General features: G+C 41.0%; 1 protein-coding gene across 3 annotated transcripts in view; it reads left to right on the top strand.

The window, feature by feature from the left end:
• LRP4 (LDL receptor related protein 4) overlaps positions 1–14,063 on the top strand; it is an 83,475-nt gene that overhangs the window by 34,938 nt on the left and 34,474 nt on the right. For all 3 annotated transcript variants that reach the window (XM_077180097.1, XM_054634660.2, XM_077180098.1), the window contains exon 2: positions 5,921–6,067. In XM_077180097.1, coding sequence (XP_077036212.1) covers positions 5,921–6,067 — 147 coding nt within the window. The remainder of the gene's footprint in view (positions 1–5,920; positions 6,068–14,063) is intronic.

The raw sequence follows: 14,063 nt of genomic DNA on the forward strand, positions 1-14,063 counted from the left end.
ATACAGAAGAAACAAATTCAGTGCCTCTGTTGAAGCCAGGGCAAAATATTCTGATGCTTATTCCAGATTTGTTCAAAAATGCCTCTGGGGATACCCCTCCATGCTTTCTCTGTGGGAAAAGAAAACGTACAGCCTTATAACCATCACTATTAGGACTTCAGTTCTCTCCTTTTACCTTTAAGGCCATTAATCATATTCCATTTCTTTTACACAGTCTTGGATTTCTTTTTTCCTCTTTGTCACTCTAAGTGTCAAATGTGTCTTGTATTTTCACCCTCGTTCAATATCCACTTATACCTTCTGTCTTCACAACACTTTTCTATGGTAGAGTTAGAATTATAAAATATGGTATTGTCATTTTTTTGGTTGTATCTCTTGTAATAATGAGGTTTGCAGAAAGATCTTTGCCTTCCATTGAAGGTCTTCTATAGGCCAGAATTAGATGCCTGTCCATGGAGGGGGAGAAACCCGGATCTGTTACTCAGTGTTGGACCAAGTATGTTACTCAGTGCTGGACCAAGAGAATGATTGTTCTTTCCAGAGGCTTCTGAGTCTGAGCTGAACAGTCTGCAACTGTAAATAATGCCAAATGTGTTTGTAATTCTGGCTTTTCTAAAGCTATTGCTGCTGTTTTCCTTGCAGCATAGAAGCAATTAAGGGATACTTAGCCATGGTTTTACCTGTGCTATCTGATGCTACAGGTACATGAGGAATTGGAGGGTGGTGCAAACAAACTGATGGCTGTGAACTTCCTACTGTTGATTTTAAAAATAGCAGTAAGAGGTTGTATGTTAGGATCAGAGGGAAAAGATACAATCAACAGGGTAGTGTGGAGTGGGAGTCTCTTTTATGTAGCTGTTTCTTGATACCTGGATAAAAGAAAATTTGGAAAGGCAGCATGGTATTGACCATTAAAGCCATATTCTTTTGCAGTTGTTCATTGAGGAAACTTCATCCATATGTGAATATGATAAAACTCTGATAGTGCTAGAATGCTACTAGAGACTGACAGGAATGTGTTGATCTCAACAAAAGATGCTTTTTACAGTGAGAACAATCATACTACCTCCCCACTACCTCCCCAAAGACATGACAGAGTCCCCATCACTGGAGGTTCTCAAGATGCAACTGTACAGGGTGCTGGATAGTCTCATCCAGGCTCCATTCTCCACAAAAGGTTGGGCCAGGTGATCTTTTGAGGTACCTTTCAAATTGGGCTGTTGCATGATTCCATGTTGTATCAACAGCCTGTCAAAGGTTGAATTGCTGCAAAATAGTGTTAAGAGCTGCTATGTGTCATTATTTTTACTGAAGAGGGAACAGGTTAGAATCTTTCTTTTTGGAATAAAGCATGCCATCAGGACTTAAACAAAACAGTGTTTTCACTCTCCAATAGAAATCTACTGTTTCTGTCAAAGCAACAACTACAGACCCCAGTTTGGTAATTTTCCTGTTTACCTAAGTTTTCTTTATAATGTCAATATTTTTATCGATCTATGGCAAATAAAGGGTTGCCCTGTAATAGCTCTGAGAGTTGCAAAGCAAAATGAAGCTGTGTATATTATTAGGTTTTGCGTTATGGGGCTATATTGTTTGGCCTGATGAAGAGTTGTTGGGAGGTGAGGAAGCAGAACAACCTACTGTTTAAGCAGCCCTGCCCCTGCTTGCCCCCCCCCCCAAAAAAAAAAAAAAAAGATAAGCAGAAATAACAGGATGTTAATTGACTTCTGCTTTGCCAACTTTAGACATAAAACTACATAGATCCTAACTGTTGTTTTAAGAGGGGTGAACTGACCCTTCCTTAGGAGACATTTCATTTATCAGATAAATGTGAAGATGTGGAGGATATTTGGAAGCAGTCTGAAGAAACTGAGCATACCATGCTAAATTGAAGGTGATGGCAGATGTTAAGTATGAGGCCTGTGTTTAGACTGACTTCCTGTTTTTAAAATCTGGAGGTTGTTTGTATACTTTGCTAGAAAACTGTTTGGTTACTGGATCCTGCTGCTATGCATCAGGAGGGAGCCAAACTGCAGACAGTGAAGATAATTTTTTAGTTGTTTGTACCCATGGGCAAATGAGAGTAGGAAGTTTTTTTGTGGTCACATGAGGGATCAGGAGAGGCCATGAAAATTGAGTGATATCAGCTCAGCATGTGGCAGTATCTCTGTTTAGCTTTTTTGTGTCGTTTTGTGTATATTGCATTGCTAAAATATGTCAGGGTTTTTCCTCCTACATAAGTGAAAATATTTTTGAATACAGAGTTAATAAAATGTCCAAGCCTGCAATGTGATGTAAAATTTCAGGAAAAATATTTGTCATCACTAAGCCCAGAGGTGCCTCTCGGTGTTCCTGCTCTAGAATAATGTGTACAAGTGCAATTAGATATGTCCCCTTTGATTGTTGTTCCAGTTGCCTGAACAGCAAGCGCTGATTTCCATCCTGTTCCTGGCCCACTGACTAACTGGGATTGAAACGTGACACTGGAGCTTTGTGTGTGTGTTTGGTCAGTCTTCTGTCTCAGGCTCCCAGTGTTTAATGAGAGTTTGAGGTAAGGGAGTCGATCTCCTGCTAAGGCTTCTCACACCAAGTGCACCATTTCCGCTTGGAGTTGGAAAAAACATGCTTCTCATCTTGATCCTTCCTGACCCTCTACTGTTACAGATACAGTTACAGGGTAGTGTCACTGGAGCTCTGAGCACTGGGAAATATTCATGAGACACCAGAGGTGAAATACTATCCACAGTGAAATCATTGAGAAAATTGCCTGCTGCCTTCAGGTGCGCCAGCTTTCATTCACCTTGTTCTTTTGGCTGGGAAAGACTCCCATCCAGGATTTGCTTCTGAAACTGTTCATAGGCTGAAATCAGTGTGCTTTCCCAGCAGTCATATGCATTACTTGACAAGTGCAAAACCAGGGTAGATCATGATTTATAAATGACTAGAGGGCTAGTTCTCCTAAGGGTCACAAATCACAAACCATTAGATCTGCACTGGTTTTAATTTGAAATTGTTGAGCAAAGTATGCTTACATAATGGCTGTACAGACACCAGCGAGTGCATATGAGGGAGTGTTGGTATCTGGGTCATGGCATGTCCTTCAGCTTCCAACAGTTTCAGTAGTATGGTAAAATCACAGAGCAGAGATGATGGAACATAGCAGCTTTAATGAGGCGAGAAGAACAGATTTAGTATGTGTGTGCTTATATGTAACCTAATATTAGTAACAACTTTGAAGAGCACTGTGTGTTTGACAATACAGCAGATGAAGTTACAGTTTGCAGACTGGGACAGCTGCACTAATTCTTTCATTGCTGTTGCAGTGCTGTATTGCCATGCTGCTCATGGGGAGGGCCAGAAAAGCTGGTGAAAGGGTTGAAGAACAAGTCTTCAGAGGAGGGGCTGAAGGAGCTAGGGTTGTTTAGCCTGGAGAAAAGAAAGCTCAGGGAGACCCTATCACAACTCCTGAAAGAAGGTTGTTGGGAGGTAGGTGTCTTTTCTCCCAGGTACAAAGTGACAGGATGAACAGAAATAGTCTCAAGTTGTGTTAGAGGAGGTTTAGATTGGATATTAGGGAAAATTTCTTTGCCAAAAGGGCTGTCAACAATGGAGGACAGGGTACCCAGGGAATGATAGAGTCTCCATTCCTGGAGGTATTTAAAAGGCATGTGGATGTGGCACTTAGAGAAGCAGTTTAATGGTGGACCTGGCAGTGTTGGGTTCATGGTTGGACTTGGTGACCAAAGAGATCTTTTCTTACCTAAATGATAGTGGTCTTGTGTACTCCAGCTGGAAGGGGTATTAGAGTTTAAAGTAGCTGGGATGAGTGTTTTGGGGTGCTTTTGTGGATAATGGTAGAAAATTGCTTTGGAAAAGGTAGTTTAAACAACAGCTACTTTGGTTACAATGTACAACTAGTTCTGTCTTTTTAAAAGGTCGTAGCACCTACAACAGGAGAAGATGGTTTGTTCTGAATTTTCTGCGTTGTCGGTTTGAACAAACCTGTTTGATTTTTGTGGGTGGATGTGGTTCTTCTGAGTTTCTGTTAGTTTATTTCTACTAGTCTGAAATGTTGCAAAGAAAATAAATTGCTTTTTCTTAGGAATGTCTGTTGCTTTTTTTGCCTTCTGGCTACATTACCCACTTGCTGTCCTTTTAAGCCAGCCCTTGCCCTGGCCATACCTGGTAAGTCCTCTGAAGATCTGATTGCCCTGGCCTCTTGCATTCCTTATTCACCTCCTGTTCTTTTAGCCTTTGTCCCTCATTACACCAGATGAGGGCTGCTTTTCTGTTGTATGCAGTAATACCTTGAGATGTATGTTTTGTACTAAACCTTTCAAAGGTAACTTGTAGTGGACATGAGTGAAAAAATAAAAGGTTTTCACATCCATGACAGACTGAACAGAAATCCCACAACCAATTTGTTGGGTGCAGTTCAGCTTGGAAAATAGTTTGTATTAAGGCCTTGCAACCTGCAGTGTAGCATTTGCAAGCAGGCAGCTGAGGCCAGCAGAAATCTCTTCAGCCAATTTTGTGCAGAAGAAACATAATGTAGTCCTTTTTCAAGGAAGTGCATTCTCTCTGAAGTTAAATCTTTGCTCTACTGGCACAAGTGGATGTCTTCACTGGAGGGAACACTGCTGTTGAAAAAGTTGCGGAAATATTCCATCAATTTTGTAGATATTCCTTTTCTCAATTAGAATGGAAATTAAGTATGAGGCTTGTTTTTTCTTTTTCTTAATGGGTAGAGGTTATGGTTAATCACAGGTACACTAGATGTATGAGTGAGATCAATGAAATCAAAAAGGCTGCAAATAGTTCAGTATGTATGTAATTAATTACCACTTAGGGCAGGTATTTCTCTGTAATTATTTCCTTATGATCTGTTGTTTAATCTAAGAGCTTTAGGTTTATTTGAACTGCAGAAAGGAGGAACTATGCAAAAAAATCCAACCAGACTACCTTGAGGGAGTTGATGGTTGATAATCATTTGTTTAACAGTGATATTGATTATATAGATTGCCTAAATAATGTCAGACAGAAATTCAGGCATGACCTTTTCCTTTTGGGGGTGGGGGGTGTTACAGCCTGTTCTTTCTCAAGGCAGATTTTCTTAAGAGGAAGTGTGGGTTAATATCCTAAATAGTTGCATTTGCACAGGGGTCAGAGTCAAGAGTTGTGTTAGAGTGTTCTGAAGGTGGGAAAGGAGGGCTGGGAGGTCCTTAGGCTAACTTTAAGGCTGGCTTATCAGGTTATACATTATCGTTTGGACTGCATTTTCTTTTGGTCAGTTTGTAAAGCTTGGTCTTATAAATGTCAGTTTTGCACAGCCTAGTGTAACAGTTTAATGTTTACAGGTAAATAATAAAAGATATTTTTTCCACTGTCACTTGAGTCGGAAATGTCTAAAATAGTGACATGCAAAAGGTTTGCATCTAAAAAGCTTAGGGTTTGGAGAAGACCCTTCAAATAGCAAGGATTCTACTTCAGAGAGTTTTTCCTTGTATTGTGGTGTCAGAACTAAGTGAAGAGGAGCAGCAGCAGCACTGTGGTCTAGGAGAGGACTGACTTTGCAAAATAAAGGGGTGTTCTGATACCTGGCATTCCTTGAATTTTTGTGATTAGTGCTGAGTTATGTTTCAGCTGATTCCCAAGTCTCTTTTTGGCAGATTGCACTTTGCTGTTGCCTTCAAAGAGCCCCTTGCCAAGAAACTGTGCATAGTAATTGATCTCCAGTTTCAGCATGTGAGGAGGGTGAATATTTTCCTTTGCAGTCAAGGATGTGTTTGTACACAGTAGTGTGTATACACTTTCTGTGTGTAGACAGAGAAAAATAGATGTCATTTTGTATTTAATGTTTACTCTAAAATAGATGGGATCTCTTCAAAACATTTTTCTTTCTTTTTTTCTTTCTTTACAGGTGTTACAAGTAGCACTGAGTGCTCCTGTGGGCGTAATCATTTTACCTGTGCTGTCAGTGCTTTTGGTGAATGCACGTGCATCCCTGCTCAGTGGCAATGCGATGGAGACAATGACTGTGGGGACCACAGTGATGAAGATGGCTGCAGTAAGAATACTATCCTTGACCTGTGTTTGGGAAAATTGAGTATCTTTTTCTCAGTGTTTTACAGGCACATCCTACCACTTGTGTGACAAATGTTTTTGATTGTTGATGATTTGTACTTTTGACTGACTTGGAGTTGAACAAAGCCATTGTCCAGTGATATAAAACACAGTGGAAGCCCAACTCTGGCTTTTTTTGCAGCTGGTTTTAGGTGGTGCTTGGACATGAATATGTTAGAGGGCGAGGAGGGACAGAGAACAGTACCTCTCATTTTTCTACCCTTGCAAAAGCACTGTCTCTGGGTTAAATTATATGATTTGGCTGTAAATATTAATGGAAAATAAATAGTGTGAAGAGGTGTATTGAGAGTGTCTCCCCTCTTAGGTAACGTTCTAGTTTCTGTCCTTGCTGCCCTGTGAAGGGAGGGAAAGGTAAGCACTGAAATAAACATTCACTGGTCTTGGGATCTGCTGAGAGACATTACCTTGTAGGTACTGTGTATCTGCATAGTGTTGGCATCTGTAGCTGAGCCCAGATAGGTGAGAACTGATGTGAAATGTCATTTTGAGTGGATGTAGCATGATAGAGATGAATAGAGAAAGCCTCTTTCTATGGAGACACAAGTAAGTTCCTTTTTTACCACCACTTTGGATTCCACAGAGCATGGTAGAATTGAAGAGTAGAAAAAAACGCCTGGTCTCATGAAACTCCTTTCCTAAATGTTGCCCTAGAGCTGAAAATTTAAGGCTCCTGTCAGTGGACAGTAGAGAGAAATTTATCTTCCTCTGCTGGATCTTCTCTCTAACCTTTCCTGGTTTCTGCTGTTGATTACTGTATGGAAAGGAGCTTTCCTAATCTTGTAAGTATTGTCTTAAAGAATCTCTTCTTCCTTAAACATGGGAGATGTCAACCCAGCTTCATGAAAATTTTCTTCCTTCTGGATTCTTGCTTCTTAAAATTTTGTGAATATTAAGCAGCATGGAAGACCTTTAGTCTTGGAGAGGTGAGGCATATCCAATAGCTAAGCTGGTTTTATTGGCTTTTTCCTAAGCACAGAAGAAAATTCCTTTTCTTTTGGGTTTTTTTTTGCAGGTAGGTGAGGAGATTGGGGGATGGTGGTGGGATTGTTTTAACTTTTTTTTTTTTTGTGGGCTCAGTAATGATTTAGACAAGAGATACTTCTTGATATAATTTTCCTGGTAATTCAACAACTTCCAGCACCAAAAATTTCAAGCTAAGCAGGCATGGTAGGACTTGGGGGTGGGAAAGATAAGATCTTCCATAGGAACAAGCAGGAGGTGCTAACAAGAGTTGCTTCATACAACATAGGCTTGAATTAAGCCTTGCCACAAAACATTGATTCTGAAACTTCAAACATTCTCAAACAGCAATATGACAAGTTTATGGATGTATAATCCACTAAGGGCTGTTAAAAATGAATATGCCACCTCTTGTTTGGGAAGTCTTTGTATTACAAGTAGACGCAGAGTTTGTGTTTTGAGGAAGAACTTTTTTTTCATGCTGCTTTCTTCCACCCTTCTCTTGGTGTATTCTGATGCCTCACGTGTCTCTTTCTGTGGCCTCAGAGAGAGGAACCCTCTTGGTCTTGCACAGTAAGATATACTGTATTAAGGAGACACAATATATTAAGGGGATCTGGCCTGTATCTATTTGAATAGAAACTGTGCAAACTAGGAAACAGTACTGAAGAGTGAGCAATCTGCTGATATTCTCAGGCACTGGAGGTTGGGAAGAATATGAAATAGAGATAGACATATAAGAGACAGAATATAAAGTGATGCAGAGAATGTGGGAACTGGGTTTGACTTCTGCCTTTTTTAATTTACAGTTTCTAAGAAGGTTGGCTGCTGCAGTTAAGACAACAGAAAAATTTCTATAAATATGTTGGCAGCAAAAGGAGGGCTGAGCAGAGTCTTCCCCTTAGCTGAGTGTACAGGGTAGCATTGTGTCAGGGAAATAAGGAAAAGGCTGTGTTACTTAATGCCTTCTTTGCCTTAGTCTTTAATGCCAAAAGCAGTTGTCCTCAGGATACCCAGTTCCTTGAGCTGGAACGTAGTGACAGAGAGCTGAGTGAAGCCCCCATAATCCAGAAGGAAATAGTGACATGCTATGCTAATTAGACACCCATAAGTCTATGAGCCCAGAAGGGATGCACCTAAAAGTAATGAGGACAAAAGAACTTGCCAAACCACTTTCAGTCATTTAGCAGCAGTCCTGGTTAACTGGAGAAGTTCCAGTTGAATGGAGATGGGCAAATGAAGCACCCACCTACAAGAAGAGTTGGAAGGATTGTCCAGGGAACTAAAGGCCTGTCAGCCTAACCTCGGTACCAGGGATGGTTATGGAGCAGATCATCCTAGTGCCATCATACAACATGTGCAGAACAACCAGGGATCAGGCCCAGACAGTATGGTTTTACAAAAGGCAGGTCCTGCTTAACCAACCTGATCTTCTATGACAACATGACCCATTTAGTGGATGAGGAAAAGGCTGGGGTCGATGGGCTGAGACCAGTTGTGCGAGGTTCAACGAGGTGAAGTGTCAGATCCTGCCCATGGATCACAACAACCCCAGGCAGCACTGCAGGCTGGAAAACCGTGCAGCAGAAAAGGATCTGGGGGTGCTGGTCATACAGCTGAACATGATCCAGTGTGTGTGTGTCCAGGTTGCCAAGAAGGCCAATGGCATCCTGGCCTGTATCAGCAATAGTGTGTCCAGCAGGACCACGGCAGTGATTGTCCCCCTCTACTTGGCACTGGTGAGGCCACACCTGAAGTGCTGTGTCCAGTTTTGGGCCCCTCTCTACAAGAAGGACACGGAGGTGTTGACATGTGTCCAGAGAAGCACAATTGGGCTGGTGAAGGGTCTAGAAAACATGTATTGGGAGAAGCAGCTGAGGGAACTGGGGTTTAGCCTGGAGAAAAGGAGGCTAGGGAGACCTCATTGCCATCTACAACTACTTGAGAGGAGGCTGTAATGAGGTGGGGGTCAGTCTCTTTTCTACCATGTTTCAAGTGAAAGGATGAGAGCGAATGGCCCTAAGTTTCACCAGGCAAGATTGGACATTAGAAAATGACTTTTCACTGAAAGAGTGGTCAGGCATTGGAATAAGTTGCCCAGGGAGGTTGTGGAGTCATGGTCTCTGGAAGTGTCTAAGAGGTGTCTGCATGTGGCACTTGAGAGTGTGGCTTGGGGCTGGTATAGGTTGACTGTTGGACTAGATGGTCCTGAAGGTCTTTTCCAACCTTGATGATTCTGTGATCTTAATCAGAATATAACTTGCTCCATTTATACAGAGTAGTAAAGTGATTCAAAGGGGAAGGACTAGAATAGGAGCTGTCATTTTAAATATTGCATCCTGGTAGAATAGATACAAAGAGAACTTTTTCAGCTGACAGCCAGCAGTACTTGAAGTGCAATTTAGAGGAAAGAAGAAAGCAGAAATAAAAGTTAACATTTCTGTAGCATCCTTTGCTCTATTTTTTAAGTGCATGACTTCAGCACACACATTCAAGGTTGCAGTGGAGGAGCCTGAGGAACACTTCCTCCTTTAAGCCTGTTATATCTTGCTCTGAGTGGCTGCTCATTATGAATCCAAGTATGATACTATTCTTAGCTTGTAAGAACTAGATCAGCTCTACAGAGTAGGCTTGTGGTAACTGTCTGTGCTGTTTTGTGTCTGGCTTAGTTATTATAGCACCAAACCTTTTTGCCAGAACAGGTTGCTTGTTAAATCCCTCTCTTCTGCTTGGCTTACAGGAGCCTTTTGAAGGTGTACTCATTTGTGGGGTTAACCTTCCATTTTCTCTGCTTGCTGACTGTGCCAAGCATAAACAGGGCAGCAGGGAGTGCAAGAGCAGGGGTGGGGCTTGAGCCCCTTGGAACAGCAACTTGAACTTTAAATTGATTTAAGCTTCTCACGAATCAGCAGTGATGCACACAGTACATGAGAACAGTTGGTTCACTAATTTTTCTTTCCTTCCCTGGCTGTTTGTCTGTGACATGCATAAAGTTTCCTGGCTGGAATGAAATTTTGAGCTTCTCTGTTTTGAACTTGATTTATCATTTTATTTATTGACTGAAATGATTAAATTTCTTTTAATACAAATACTGAGCTAAAGATTTGGGTTGTTCTGAAGTCATCCAGCAAGCCTCAGATATACTAAAGGCCTACTTTAAAAATTCCTCAAAAAACTGGGGCTAATCTTTGTGATAGAGTGGGCCCAGTTGTTTTTTCTGACTTATGGACTGCAATCTGCAACCACTTTATATGGAATCTTCTGAGATGCTAAAGCTATTTAGATTCTTTTCCAGAAATGGTATGGATGTTCAGCTCTGAGTTTTACAGGCTGGAATTATAATATCAAGTAGATGTCTCTGATTGAAAGAGTGAACAGATGTGTTTGCAAGGAATCTCACCTTTCCACTGATCTGCCGCAAGCTAGTTTTAGAGTTACAGGATTTTCTTTTTTTCTCCTGTGAATGTCCAGACTTTCCAGAGAAATATATCTGCAACCATACATTTTAAAGTGTACTTTTCTTCAGTGTATCATATGCTCATATGTATAGTCTAACCCAATTCAATGAGAAGAATGAGTTCTGTCTACTTCCTTGGGAAGAGGAAAATGGGAAGACATTGGACTACTGTACTCCTAATAAAGCAAGAGGCTGAAGCAGGCTGGGGGTTAAGGTGAAAATTACTTTAGCAAGTCAAGATTCAGTCTTGCATCTGTGTCTATACAGTACTGCATATATCCTTGAGTAGTTGATTGGAGTTTGCTAAATTCTATATTAATGCAATTTTCTAGCCTTGAATTGGTAATCTGTAATTTTGGTTAGAGAATAACAGCTTGAAATGCAGTGTGTGGTATAAAAAAAAAAAAAGAAAGCAAGATACTTGGTAGTGAGTGGAGTTACAACTGTGAAAAACAGGAGCAGACATGGGAAACCCTCCTTTTGAGAGATATTTTCAGTTTTGAGATAAATTCTTAAAATATGGTATGTTTTACTTTGTTTGGATTTTTAATATTGTGTTGCACACTATAAAACACATCACCACTTCTTGAGTTGATTCCACTAAATTTTTCCTCAACTGTCACTGTTTCTGCATATCCCAGACACTTTACATTTCAGTATCAGTGTCCTTAGAGCATCTACCTCTCCATAGGTATTTTCCATTAGTTTTGGGAGAGCCCTGCCTCTGCTTACCTGTCTCAGAAATTGTTCTCCTTGCAAATTTGAAGCCGTGCTGTGATGGAAGCCAATTATTCCGTGACATGTTTGCTTCCTGCTCTGGATCATGTTTACAAGCCAGAGCGCTGTAGTAATAATAGCAATAAGCAACCTGCCAGCTGTCATGCCTGCTCCATAGACTTTGTCTGCTGTCAGCTCTCTGGCTGGCTGACAGTGTCTGGCTTGGAAGCTCTCGCTGCACATGCACAGGGTAGTTCAGCTTCCTTCCTGCCTTGTGCCAGCAGAGACTGCTTTGGCCTGTCCCTAACGAAAGCCGCATGCAAGAAGAGGAATGGTTTTCATTCTGTCCTCCTGCACGCCCTTTGAAGTCCTCATGGTGTGAATGAGTCTTACTTCCTGTGGCAGGGGTGAAAGGACAACTGAGTAAACTTGGCCTGAGGACTGATACATAGTTCTGTTTCTCATAAGATACACCAAATGTCCCCATAACCATCCTCCCAGAAGAGCTTTCTTGCTCTGAATTTTGGATCTGTATCATACATAATTGACTTGTAAATGTGTTACTTTTCGGGAGGCAGACTTGTTTGCTTACCTCCCTGCACTGTTGTACAAAACTTCTTCATTTGAAGGGACTGAAAAAAATTTATTTCTTTTGCCTTAAAGCTTACTGAAAGTGATCTGTTGTTCCCATCTCAAGGAGAAATTGACACAGTTGCTGTTGAGCTATATCTCGTTCAAGCCCAGTAGCGGGTCTTTTCCTTGCCAGGCAGGACTGTCACTATAACCTGCTCATCAACCCCACCAAAAAAAAAAAAAAAATTAGGTGAGGTTAGGATAAAAAATCTCACAGGTCTTTTATTAAAATTAACAGAAACTTTGAAAGAGTAATTTTCCTTCTGCCATTCGCTTAATCAGGAGCTCAGATGCAAAGGCTCAGGTGAAGCTTCACTTCTAAACCTCAAGTTTTAAAATCTAGGAACTCTTGTTAAGAGTTCAGTATTCTCTTGAAAACACACCAGTTCTGTATCTGAAACTTTGTCATGTTATTGGGCCTGGAGTATGTATGTTTCCTTTAAAAGGCACCAGAATTAATGCAATGCCCCCTCAGGCAGAGTGCTTGTGATCAAAGGGCTGTGAAAGATTGGATGCTGATAGTATTTTCTTTTTTTTTTCTTTTTTTTTTTTCTTTTTTTTTTTCTTTTGACCCGTAACATCCTTAAATACAGTTCAGCAGTGCAATAACATTTTATGTTATTCTGAACTAGATTTTCTAAAATGTTTGTTAGTAAAATGCAATGTCTCCTTTTTCTTCCTGAGAGTGGAATAATCTCCTTTATTTTTGTCCCTGGACTTTTTGCCTGCTGTGCTGCAGATCTCAGCAACAGATCTGTTTGTGGGTATGTGTGTGTTTATACATATGCACGAGTATGAACATAGCTGGGGGTCAGGCTGCACTTGTCTAATGTAGGTAGCATGATTTTTTTTTTGGTTGTATTTATGTTTAAAATTGACTTCTCATTCTTCACATGAATGAGAGTTTGTCTAATTAAGCAGCCAGTATTGTTCAAGCCTCTCAGTGTTCCACAGCTCTGAACACCAGTTGCTTGCTGTCCTTGGGTACAAAGCAACCTGCTCACCACAGGCAACAGGGATAAAGTGTTCAAAGGACAGTGGGACGTGATTCAGTCTGTGTTTCACCTTATAAACTTCCCTTTTCCCCTGCCCTCCCCCTTCTCCTTCTGCTTGGCAATAAAAGAGTGTCCTGTGTAATAGGAGTTGGGAGAGGGGGAGGAATAGCAGGCTTACGATAGACCTAACTTTGCTGAAACATTGGATGATGTCCAGTGTGACCATGCAGAGGGATGAGCTCAGGGAAATGGTTGGAAGTTCAAAGACCTTTTTGTATTGCTCACTGTCAGTTGACAGATGTGCTCTCTTTAGCTGTTGCTGCCCTGCCTAGTTCTTCCCACTGGCTCCCCTTCCTTGGGTTTGCTCCCCATCCTGCCTCTGGCTCTGCCTGGGGAGGCAAGTTAGTACCTGTCTGTCTGGGCATTTGCCTGCTTTCAACTCCATCCTGGGACTTGCCTTTGCTCATCTCTCTTAGGAAAATATTGTTTCTTTGCATTGATATGGAGAGATCAAGCTGGAATTGAGCAGAGAAGGGGGGTTGAGGCTTAACTGTGTTTACTGTTGGCATAGCCTAATCCTGCTGTGAGGACTGGTGAAAGCATTTTACTACAATCTATGATTGTCTCTTATCAGGAGAAGTGATGCCTATGAAGGACTTGTAGCTGTTTCAAAAAGTAATAAATATCCTTCATTTTACAGGTTGGAGAAGGGGGAAAAAGAGGCAGAAATGTCCCAGGGTCATACATCAATATCAAGATAGGATAAGAATATGGGTATTCAGTTTCTAATCTTCTTGATGCTAATCCAGTTTGTCCTCCAGCAAGATGAAGAGGTCTTGTTCCACCTCTGTCAGTGAAAAGAGTTCTTGCTGCTTCATTTGTATTTCATGTACCTACTTTGTGACTATGGCTTTTAAAGTTAGCTATGTGAGTGAAAACAATACACTTACCAGACTGTATAGCTGCTCCATTATGTCAGAATAAGACATAGTGGTGGTTGTTTGAATGTCCTAAGTGTGACCTCCTAGCTTTTGAATTTCTTCTTAACTTCAAATTTCCAAACACTTTGGATGTATTTACAACAGTATTAAACATTCACTGTGTGCTAGTGATATGGCCTTGGCTTTAACTCTATAGAAATAAAACTCATCAAAATA

Source organism: Agelaius phoeniceus, chromosome 6, assembly GCF_051311805.1.
Source record: "Agelaius phoeniceus isolate bAgePho1 chromosome 6, bAgePho1.hap1, whole genome shotgun sequence".
In the NCBI taxonomy this organism is placed as follows: domain Eukaryota; kingdom Metazoa; phylum Chordata; class Aves; order Passeriformes; family Icteridae; genus Agelaius; species Agelaius phoeniceus.